This window comes from Nothobranchius furzeri, chromosome 2, assembly GCF_043380555.1.
Source record: "Nothobranchius furzeri strain GRZ-AD chromosome 2, NfurGRZ-RIMD1, whole genome shotgun sequence".
Lineage (NCBI taxonomy): Eukaryota > Metazoa > Chordata > Actinopteri > Cyprinodontiformes > Nothobranchiidae > Nothobranchius > Nothobranchius furzeri.
In genome coordinates, this window is record NC_091742.1 from 46,888,887 (window position 1) to 46,901,222 (window position 12,336).

A 12,336-nucleotide genomic window follows, 5' to 3' on the forward strand; every position below is an offset into this window, starting at 1 on the left:
TGGACATGATCAGAACACCTTTCTATTCACACACACTCACAGGTGAAGATGGCTCGTTTGAGTGAACCATTACATGTGGCTAAGAGCAATAAGCTGGGATACGTCAGGAGAACTAAAAGTCCCCTGATCCTTCATCATAGTCCCCCCGCCCAAAATAAAAAGAACTCTCAGGAAACCATAATTTTATATAAATCGACCACTGATGAACAACTGGGGTCAATGCAATTCAACATGGCAGCGACAGCAAAGTTAAGGAAAGGAAAAGGTCAGCTGTTGTTCAACCCTGCAGAGGTACAAGTGTGCAGAGGGGGGATCCTCTCACATCCCGCCTTTGTCCAGCTTCCTCAAGGCTTCAGGGTTTCCTCAGGGCACAGAGACAGGGCTGTCGGCGAGACCTCTGAAACCAAAATACAAGTTACAACAACACAAATACTGCAATGGGTTTTGGGGTCCGATACCAGCGTAGACCTCTCTCTTGTGCTGTGATTGTGGTTTATTGAACTCTGAATTAGTGAGAGGGCGACTATATTTTCAGCTCTTTCTGAATTTGTCTTTTAGCAAAATATCTGATTAGCTGGAGTTAATCTTTGAGTTAAGAAAACACAAACATGGCTGAATGCTATTAAATGTTGAATGTGTTGATCTAAAATGCTGTAGTAGCTAAGATTCATACCTTACAGAGTCTAAGCCCTACATCTTAGACGGACCCTGAAATCAGCTTTAGGAGACCACTCAGTTGGTCAGCAAAATATCGAGCATATCACTGAATTCAGTTAAACCCTTAAATCCCTTGTTGGCTTTTGTCACACCACTGAATCAAACCCTTTCTGGCCTTAAAGCAGTTCGATGGAATATCAGGATTAGTACCTTCATCTCAAACCTGCTATTTCCAGTCCTTTAAATACGGTCCACCGGTGGAGAATCTTGTCAGCCACTTTTATTTCTTTATTATTGTAATGGTTTATAATCACATAATAAAATCTGACAGATGGTCACATTAACCTTAACCAATGAATAGTTTAAAAATCTAGATGTTTAAAATTATCACGTTTTTGTGAAGATTAAGATTATACTATTATGATTTTTTGAGAAACTTCTAATTTACAAAAAACTGTTGATTATTGCTCATTTATCAACTAATAAATTATTAATTCTTATGTAACTATAACAATGATTTAAACAACATACGATTATCACTTGTCGTTTTTCCTTCATCATGGGAGAAGATATTGATTTAGTGATGCAATCATTTCGTAAATATGTTCTATAATCTTAAACTGGTTCATTAAGAACATGGGTTCTTCAGATGAAACTATGAAGAACCCATGTTCTTCTAAAGCTGATTAACATCAACATATTCAAGATGTCACCAATGCTAATTAGCTTAGCAAAACAACAGCGGTTTTTTACTCAGTCAGTTTTTATTGAGCTTAAAATGTGATATCATACACCATATACTCGTTTTCTGAGTGCTAAGATGTTACTAGGGATATTTCAAATATTCTCATTTTCTCAATATTCTCGTTTTCCGGAACTGTGCTGCTCTGGGTGGCTGCATGTTGGAGTAGCTCTGTTGACTATATGTAAGATTTGCCTTTTCTTGGGTATTTTTTCTTCTAGTTTCTTAAGAAAACCAGTATTTTTTGTACACTTAACTTTTCTGTTTCTGGTGCTGTGAAGCTTGGAGGATTTTTACAGCTATTTTTTAGCCTTTTTCACTTTTTGAGCATTTGTTATGATGCGTAACCATGGCAACAAGTCTGGTTTACAATCGGGAGCAGCTGATTAACATTGGGGAGGCTGAACTAATACCTGAACTGAAGCCACAAATCCCAAATGAGCTAAAACACAAGAAGCGTGGGTGCAGAGCGGGAGCAAAACGGAGACAGAGAAAGAGGAAATTCAAACCATCTCTTCCATCGATCATAATGGGCAATGTGAGATCACTGGCCAACAAGATGGAGGAACTCCAAGCCCTATCAAGGACTCAGCCAGAGTTTCGGCAGTTTCGGAACCACTGGAGGAGATAATGCAAAGAAGGATTCTCCAGAGAATCAAGAAAATGATGGACAACCCTGAGCATTCTCTTCACAAGACTGTCCGACAACGGAAGAGTGTCTTCAGTCAGAGGCTTCTTCAGTTTGGCTGCAACACTGACCGCTACTGGAGATCCTTCCTGCCAACAGCCATTGTCATATACAATAACTCTTTGATGACTTGATTATTATTACTATTCTGAGCTACTACAGCAATCAATTTCCCTCTGGGATTAATAAAGTATTTTTGAATTGAATTGAATTGAATTTGCTGGAACATCTGAAGAGATTTCACACATCTTCATTTACAAGATTTGACCAAACAGCTGCAACACACATGGATGATCTGTTCACAACTCTGGCATGAAAATAGGAGCTTTAGGTCCTTTTCTGGCCTGCTTCTTTTACAGTTATGAAACAAAAGTGGCTCCTTTTGTGTCTCTTCAGCTGCCCTGCTGTTTTCCTGATGAAAAATATTCAGACTGATGTTGCATGAGTGGACTTGGAGTGACTGCGACGGCTGACGGGTTCAACTCTTGACACCACTGAACAGAAAGCCACTTGTCAAATCAAATCAGATTTTATTTATAATGTGCTTTTCAAGCAAGGTGCGACTCAAAGTGCTTTACAGAATTAAAATGACCCCAAATTCCCAAAACAGATTAAAAAACATTAACACACACACACACACACACACACACACACACACACACACACACACACACACACACACACAAAATTCAGTAAAAATTTATATTCGGCTGAGTCCAGATGAATCAAGTTAGGTAAGGCAAGGAAACGCCATCAGAGGAGCCGTCTGCCCCGGCAGCATCAGGTCTTCCACAGCAACTAAGTCAGGGCGCTCAGAGGAGGGGATCATAGACCCCCACCTCCACTCATACACTACCTGTAGAGCGCCCAGGCAGCAACAGTCGACCACTGCCCCCGGGTCAGAGGGCCCCCACAAAGGAGACACTGGATTAAAATGAGTAAAAATATGAAAATAAAAGAGCTAATATCAATGAAAAAAGTCAGAAAATAAATAATACATAAAATCATATGGACAGTAAAATAATAATATAATAAAATAATGAAACTGTGCTAAAATATATTCATATGAAACATGCAAAGCCAGTAATAAAATATAATCACGTAAAACGAGAAATAAAACTATAATAAATAATTTGATAAAAGCTAACGTAAATAGGTGAGTCTTGAGCCTGGACATGAACGTTGTCTGCGGCCCTGAGGTCCTCCGGCGGCTCGTTCCAGGGGCGAGGGCCAGAATACTGGAAGGACGCCTTGCCATATGTGTCCTGACTTTAGGGAAAACCAGGAGACGCCGCTTTTGCTTATTTATACAGATTAAGAAAATATCAAAATAATTTTTTTTAGTGTTTTGCTTTTGCTCTATGACTGGAAAAGCAAACACTAAACCAAGTCCATGCAGCCGCAGAGATTTCTTTGATAAACAGAAACTGTAGTTTTAGTTTATTGATCTTTTGAAGGCAAAAGCAAAAAGGTTTAAACGTGACAGGAAGTAAGGCGTTTTTCAGCTCGGACTCGTGACATAACAAAGAGGTTAATCACAACCATTTAATCTGACTCTCAGCAGGATTTCAACAACAATCCAATTAAACAATTTGCTTACGTCTGTTTTCCAGAAGAGGGCGGTGTCACAGCAGTTTAGGCAACAAGTCCAGCCCAGCTCTGATCAATACGTCAGGATGGGTTGTGTTCTTATTATTTAGGGAGGATCATCAGGTTATGTTATTGTTTTCTCTCCTTCGAAAGGCTTCTTATGGAAATGGAAAGTGGCTCGCATTCACATATTCTGCTGAAAATTAAACTACTTCCATTTAAATGTATAAGATTAATATGAGGATCGGTTCAAATTAATCCCATCACTCACCTGGACAGAGAACTGGAGCACCGGTTCTGGTGAGCGTGACGATAAACTGTCCCCAGATCCGTTTACAAACCCCATAAGTGACGTCGCTCTGAGGACAGAGATCAAGTCAACGGCACAACGCGCTGGGGAAAACCGGAAACAGTGACAAGTTGTTTCACAATAAAACAAAAACATCAGTAGCAACGGTGAACAATCGTACCATTGTAAATTACAAAATAAAACGCATGAATAATACTGAAACACACTAATAATTCACACAAACCGAACTGATGCTGTAACAGTAGGAAATAAACTTTATTTACTTCACCTTTCCCTCTGCATCCTTTTAAATAGAAATCCAACAATACCATCGAAGAAAGAATAGCATTAAAAGGAATGTTCAAAATACAACAGAAACTGTTATTTTATCTGAATGGATGTTCCAGATAAAATAAGATAGTACTATATTTAGTTAGCTATTAAACAATCCATAAGTATCGGCTTTAATTAACCCACAAATACAACTACAATCCAAAATATCTAATAGTTCACTGATAATCATCAAACAATTGTTCATAAAATATTTAATTTTTGTAAGACCTATCCCACATGTTCATTAAAATCCTAAATCAATAAATTATTCGTAGGTATAAGTGAGAGTAACACCAAATGCAGCTAAACCCAAAGACATCAGTTAAATACGCAGGCTTCACAACCAAACACATTTAAATAATAACGATTAATAAGAAACCCACAAAAAAGTGTTCCTCATTCTCGATGTAATGGTAATCATGACAAATAAGAGAAATCCAATTCTCTATCTATCTATCTATCTATCTATCTATCTATCTATCTATCTATCTATCTATCTATCTATCTATCTATCTATCTATCTATCTATCTATCTATCTATCTATCTATCTATCTATCTATCCAATCAATCAATCAATCAATCAATCAATCAATCAATCAATCAATCAATCAAACAATCAATCAATCAATCAATCAATCTATCTATCTATCTATCTATCTATCTATCTATCTATCTATCTATCTATCTATCTATCTATCTATCTATCTATCTATCTATCTATCTATCTATCTGTCTGTCTGTCTGTCTGTCTGTCTGTCTGTCTGTCTGTCTCTCAAAATGATGTTTTGTTTTATTTTGAAAGCACACAGCTCGTGCTGTGTATCCGGTGTGTTGACAGCGCGTGAGAGGCGCGCGGGGATACGTCAGGGAGCGCGGCCAAGCTGGAGCTGAGGAGATCAGCCTGGAGCGGATAGGAAGGTGGAACCCAAGTGAGCAGCGTCGTCTTTATTATCACTGAGAGGAAAACGCGCACAGAGGCGACGTTCACGCCGCGGAGCTTTATTCTGGACGCACCAGCTAATTACAGGAATTATCCTCTCTTCATTCTGCTTTTTTAAATACAAATATATTTTTCTATCCCTCTCTCCCCCTGTGAGTGCACCTTCACGTGGAATTGACTGGAAGCGGTTGTCTATCTGCAGAATTTAAAAATTATTGCAACAGTTTTGAAATCGTGAGGATTTGTGTTCTTTATGGGACCAGAGCTGACGGAGCGGCGTTGTTTTGGATAAGAACACGTTGGGCATCATGAGTTCCAGTGGTGAGTTCAAGTGCAAGGACACAATGTATTTAATGAGAAAACAGAAAACGACCAACAACCTCAGAATTCTCTCATATATCAACATTTAATAACTTGACATTAACATTCATCATGTCGCAGAGACTTTAGAAAGGTCTAGAGTTAATAACATAAACCCAGAGGTCATTGTGGCCTTTGCCAAAAGTTTTCACATTCTTCAACATGACAGCTTCTTCTTTGGCATTGATGTATACTTTTTCCACTTTTTTATTCCCTCCTCGCCTTCCTCAAGAGCACTCCTGGGATGCCTGTTAGAAGCTCAGCTGTTGCCTCCTCATCAAAACACTGATGTCAATATCTGAAATCCCGTCTAGGGGGGTTCTCTGACCTGGCTGCTATTGGTCTCACTGAGTGTGTATGTGTGATGCAGCCGCCTGTGGACTGCTGTGCTCCTTACCCTAGAATGGTCCATGGACAGCTGTGATGCTACGCTGACCTTGTGTCAGCTGACTCTGACCCTGATCCCCTGTCCGCTGATTCAGGCCTTTCCCTTTACGGCTGTGGCTGAGCTGCATGTGCATGCCTCCACCGTTGTTGTTTTGTTTACGCTGGTGGATTTACAGACTGGTCACACTGTGTTGATTCCATTCTTAACAGTTTAATATTGGATTCATCCATTAACCGTTTGCATTGAGGCCAGCTGGTAAAAGTAGACGTGTCCCAGGTGCTGCAGGGAACTAATGGTGTCAGGCAGCTTCCTGTCCACCTTGTCCGGTATTACTACATCATTCATAATCGAGCCTGTCATTGTGTGGCACTACTCTATTCATCCTGTAGTCTAAAGTCAGCATAGCCTTGCCTTGCTGCCAGGTCCATTGCTGTGTGTGCCAGGAAGGATCCAGGAAGGGTGTTGCTTCTTGTTGCTCTCTTATTTAGAAGTATTTTATTTAGGCCTCAACACTCTTCTGTGAAGACACTTAACATTTGGACAGCTGCCACAACCTTTTGTTAGACAAGCCCTGTTTGAAAAGGTAACTGACCCCCTAAAATCCAGAATGTTCCCCTTTCAGGAATTATGTATGGGGTTTTTTTAGAAATCCATAAAAGTGAGAGGCTTATCCTGTACTGTGATATAATGTAGGCAATACATCATTTTATTTAGTTAAGCCTGTCCCCCTTCCCATAGAGTCCCATGCAATTTGAGTTGACCGCTGTTCAATTAAATTAAATTAAATTTATAAAGCGCCAAATCACGACAAGAGTCGTCTCAAGGCACTTCACATTATACACATTCCAATTCAGGTCAGTTCATTAAGCCAATCAGAAATAATGTTTCCTATATAAGAAACCCAGCAAATTACATCAAGTCACTGACTAGTGTCAGTGACTATACAGCAGTCCTCATACTAAGCAAGCATGCAGCAACAGTGGAGAGGAAAACTCCCTTTTAACAGGAAGAAACCTCCAGAGAATCCTGGCTCAGTATAAGCAGCCATCCTCCACGACTCACTGGGGATCGAGAAGACAGAGCACGCGCACACACACACACACACACACACACACACACACACACACACACACACACACACACACACACACACACACACACACACACACACACACACACACCAAGCAATGTTTCTATGGTTATATTGTGATGTCTTAGTAAATATTCTATTTGGTGAGAGATACACTTTATTGTATTTATCCTAGTGGATCTATAATTAAATGGATAAACTAGTAGTAGCACATCCAACGTCAAGGAAAGCAAAAAGTTATTATCAGGAGAGGGAGAATGTTTTAGTGGTTAGCAGCAGTGTGCTAGTCGATGGCCCCCTCCATGAGGCCACCACAGCTCAGCAGAACATCATTGTAGCTTCTTCTGGGGAGAAAAACACTTAGAGAAAAAATAAAGTTAACAGCTGAAATAGCAGGAAATAGTACAGTTAAAGAGCAGATTGTAGAAGAAAGTAGTAGAGTGTGAAAAGTGGTCAGTGTATCCTCCAGCAGTCTAAGCCTATAGCAGCATAACTACAGAGATAACTCTGGATAACCTAGCCTTTTAGATGGAGGCATGTTGGAGGCAGGGCAAGGGAGAGCCGTCTTTACCGAGTGTACACTCCACCTCCCTCTACTCCCCCACTTGTCCAGATCTAGGCTAACATCAGATTTTAACCATAGGCCCTATCAAATAAACATGGGGAGCAAGGGGAGGGACGTTTCTTGCCCAAAGACATAAAAGGCATGTTTCCACAAGGGCTGAATGATAAATTGCAAATGCAGTTAAATTGCGATGTGACAAAAGTAGATTTTCTAATCGCAAATGCTGCGATTTTACTGGCAGCGAGTAGTAAGCACAATGCTAATATACATGAAAGAACCCATAGGGATGCTAATGCTAATATCACTGATTACATTCTTACAAATCACGGATTAGGAACATGCCAAACGATTACATTTGGAGTCTACAGTAATAATATATAAAAACTGCCATCAATCAAATAAGTACAGACAGATATTTTGGTAAAGCTAGAAAACCGTAAGAGACTTTAACGCCACTGAGTTTTGGCTAGCAGCTGTGAATATAACTGAACTACGGAAGCTCTGCATGGACAAGACATCAAAAACTCTAAACACAAGAGACTTCAATAAACGGGACACACTTCTTTCCTGCTAATAAGTTATTACAGTTGATGCTAATACCTATGCCCCTTTAAGGGGTGTGTTGCTGGCTGCAACGCATTGCACCTTCAAATACAACATTTTGTCTTAACGCGTGGGTGTTTGTGTATATGGAGGCAAACAAGCTTGTTGATAGGATATGCAGATACATATGTAAACTTCTTTATATTCAGTACAAGTTACATAGGGTTTTTATTTTTGCTTCTGTTAGTTAAAATTTATGAGAAAAGCCCCTTCAGAAAATAATCATGAATGAAATCGCTATTGCATTTTGGAAGAAAAAAATTGCAATTACTGTACATTATTTCCTAAATCGTTCAGCCCTAGTTTCCACTATCGAAACATCATGGTCATTTTACCGGAACGTCCCAGCATGTGTGTGTCTTGACTTCAGCGGGCTGGCCAAACAGGCCATTTTCAGGAACCAACAGCCTCTTTTATAAAACAGTGCCGCCAACTTGCCGCAAAGCCAAGCCGGCATCTGGGAGCTTAAAGTGGTCATACCATGGCAGTAATTTGGCGTAATTGCAAAAGAATACGCAATGGCGATAAAAAGGGGTTGTGGAGGGAGTGTTCCGCAAAATTCCCACATCGATACAACATTTTTAGAAGACACACCGTGGCAGCAGTGTTGCGTTGATTTGGCGACATGACGAGTCTTCTAAAAGCAGCTAACGGAGTACCTGAGCAGGGGTAGGTTCTCCGGTAGAGTAGCTTAGTGGAACTGTTTGTTTCTCCTCGTCTGACATTATTGAGCGGAGAACCTCTTACATCAGTAACGTTCTGTTGCAAAACACGCAAGTTGGTAAGTAATGGAGGATCCAGGGAAGTGCAGTGATTCGGCGAGACTGACGAACGTATGCTCCGGTGGTTCCCTTAAGTCTGAAACAATTTTATTATTTTGTTCATATTTTTTTCTAATCTGGACAATATATTTACAGCTATACTATGTTAGAATGTTAAGAGTAAAGAAAAAAAATGTTTAATGCTAATTTCTTTCCCAAATTTGCTATTGCAGCGTTAATTCCACTACTACTAATAAAACAAGTGCATTTTATCATGAGTGCAACCCAAAGCAGTCAAAGTCACCTTACAGTAAAAACTATATTAATAATATTAAAATTAATAATATTAATAATAACATATTTATCATGAAAGCACCAAGTAGTTATAAATGAATCCAGATAAACTGAGATGCATAAAACAGAAAGTCATTTTGAAAAATGTGTGTGTGTGTGTGTGTGTGTGTGTGTGTGTGTGTGTGTGTGTGTGTGTGTGTGTGTGTGTGTGTGTGTGTGTGTGTGTGTGTGTGTGTGTGTGTGTGTGTGTGATACAGCACAGCAGGCATCTGGGCTGAAGAAAAGAACATTCCTTTTCCGTTCAGTGTCAGTCAGACACACGTTCCTGTCTGCCTTCGCTACCTTCAGGCTTTGGACATGGCCGGACCTGTTAGGGTGCTTACTGCTGTGCTGAGTGTGATAGCCCAAAGGCCATGGACACACTCAGAGTAATTACACACACCCCCAACGTGTCTAGCTTCATCTTCTGGGCACTCTGTCACTCACGGTCACCAAGTTTCCTGTTATTTGCTCTGACACTGTTTACTTGCAGCTAGCAGACCGGTGGGTGGAGAAGGGGGTGGGGGGGCAGATGTGACCAAGTGCAATATGCAAAAAATACATTTAAGTTGATTATTGTAATAGATTCTGGAATCTTTCTTTGCAACGTGGCACAGGCGCTTTGTGTGTTTCAGGGAGTGATAAAAGACATCTGATCAATACACAGATCATTGAGTTCAGGGAGCTGGAGAGTTTCTGCAGCACCATTCATCACAAGCAGCTCTGACACTCCTCTCTCTAACAGATCCTGAAGAGATGGAGATTTTAGTGCAACATGTTCAGATTTACTATTAGTACTTTAGATGTTTCTGCTCAAACTTCCATTAAAAACGGAAATGTACACATATATATAAGTTACTCGTAGGTAAATGATCACAGTGTTAAAAATGAAGACATAAAAACAAGAGGGGCTCTTATACTATCCTAATTAAAAAGGTAATTAACACCTTTGAAATAAGCGTTTGCCACACATTTGACCCATAACCTGGGAATCTAGTAGCCTAGAAATCTAGACAAACACGAGCCAAAGCAACATGATTTAGCTCTGTATGTCGGTCTAGCCACACTCCAGCATGGCTGAACAGTCTTGTGCTATGCCAGTGACAGAGCCCTACGGGTTTGGTGGGCCAATAACAGCTCTATATAATGCTGTTCTGTGTGTGTGTTTGTGTGTGTGTGTGTGTGTGTGTGTGTGTGTGTGTGTGTGTGTGTGCGTGTGTGTGTGTGTGTGTGTGTGTGGCCCGGAGGACAGAGAACAGGAGAACGCGCAGCTAATTAATTAAATAATGTAGTTCTGTACCTTTCTCTTCAGCACAGCCGACTTCCCTTGCTTGAAAAATTGTTCCAAAATGAAAGTTGAACCCACATTTTTTTTTATCTGTGAATTCAATGCCGTTCGGCGAGTCTCAAATAAAATTTTGGGCATCTTACTGTAAAAAAATATACCATTAATGTAAAAAAGAAACTAAAACAACTATGTTCACATCCAGAATCCTTCGTCACTAGGCGTTAGGAACAGCGACAAAGTCGCTGAGTTGGCACTGCCTCTCTCTCTGCTGCTAAAGTTACGGATAGCAAATGCTACGGGCTATGCATGAGCGTGAACGCGCATGAAGCAGCCTGCTCGATCCGAGCATCTCTCTTTTTCTGTGATTTTACAGGAAAACCGGCAATCACAGTAAAAATGCCAGGGCGCATTCTACAGGACCAGGGCATTGCAGGAGAATGTATGAAGAAGACATTTATTATTTCTATACATGTTTTGGCTGTCAAACTTCCATAATGCCCCTTTAAATAGGTTGCTGCACCCATCCATCCATCCATCCATCCATCCATCCATCCATCCATCCATCCATCCATCCGTCCATCCATCCATCCATTGTCTGAACCCGCTTTGTCCATGTAGGGACGTGGGGGGGGTGTCTCCAGCGGTCAATGGGCAATCGGGCGGGGTACACCCTGGACAGAGAGCCAGTCCATCGCAGGGCAACACAGAGACTCACAGGGCAAACTATCATGCACACACACACACACACACTCACACACACACACACACACACACACACACACACACACACACACACACACACACACACACACACACACACACACACACACACACACACACACACACCTAAGGGGTGATTTAGACAGACCAATTAACCTAACAGTCATGTTTTTGGACTGTGGGAGGAAGCCGGAGCACCCGGAGAGAACCCACGCATGCACAGGGAGAACATGCAAACTCCATGCAGAAAGATCCCAGGCCGGGAAGCGAACCCTGCAAGGCAACAGCTCTAACCACTGCGCCACTGTGCAGCCCAGTTGCTGCACCTTAATCCCTGATTGGTAATAGCAATATTGATGAAATTAAAGAGCAAGTCAACCCCTACCATATTCTAACTCCACTCCCGCTTCATGTTTGAAAAATGCAACAAATGCTGTTGCCTGGCAGACCGAGAGGGCGGAGCTGCTAACAAATACACACACAGGCTCACAACAGCATTGTGACATCATAATGTACCAGATGACATCATAGCATACCTCTTAGCCAATAGCGGTGGCAGATTTAAATTAGAATACAGTGCAGAGTTTTTACCGGACAACGGCACAACTGCCAGCTTTAGGCAGAGTATTAAAATTTTAACTGAGATGCACTGAAGTACCAAATTATTGACGACACGTGTCTGCAGCACGATTAGACACTCGTTTATTTATTTTATCAGCAAAAAAAAAAGTTTTTTTGGGGGTGACTTGCTCTTTAAATCATCTTCAAGTGAAGATAAATCAAACGTATCCATAAGAAAACTAAATCCTGTCAAGACTTAAGCCACAGAAATATCTTTAAGCCAGATGGAAACATTAATGGCTTTAATATAATCTGTTGTTTTTCCAGATATTGGTCCTTTACTCAACATGTATTTCTGTCACGTTTTTACTGTCCTACAGTCAACATTTACTTTGCACAGTTTCTAGCCCTGCTGCCTCAAAGCAGT

At 40.8% G+C, this 12,336-nt stretch overlaps 2 protein-coding genes across 8 annotated transcripts in view; one reads left to right on the plus strand and one right to left on the minus strand.

The window, feature by feature from the left end:
- The window catches only part of sh3tc2 (SH3 domain and tetratricopeptide repeats 2), a 41,801-nt gene extending 37,810 nt beyond the window's left edge, over nucleotides 1-3,991 (minus strand). The window contains exon 1 of the mRNA XM_070548902.1: nucleotides 3,949-3,991. The gene's annotated coding sequence lies outside the window, so the exon portion shown is untranslated. The remainder of the gene's footprint in view (nucleotides 1-3,948) is intronic.
- Nucleotides 3,992-5,158: 1,167 nt separating this feature from the next.
- ablim3 (actin binding LIM protein family, member 3) overlaps nucleotides 5,159-12,336 on the plus strand; it is a 98,199-nt gene continuing 91,021 nt past the window's right edge. For 5 of the 7 annotated variants that reach the window (XR_011516999.1, XR_011517000.1, XR_011517001.1 and 2 more), the window contains exon 1: nucleotides 5,159-5,561. Coding sequence is in view for 1 of the 7 variants with exons in the window: in XM_070546028.1 (XP_070402129.1) it covers nucleotides 5,549-5,561 (13 nt within the window). In the remaining 6 variants the exon portion in view is untranslated. The remainder of the gene's footprint in view (nucleotides 5,562-12,336) is intronic. The other 2 variants (XR_011517002.1, XR_011517005.1) reach the window with 1 other exon arrangement.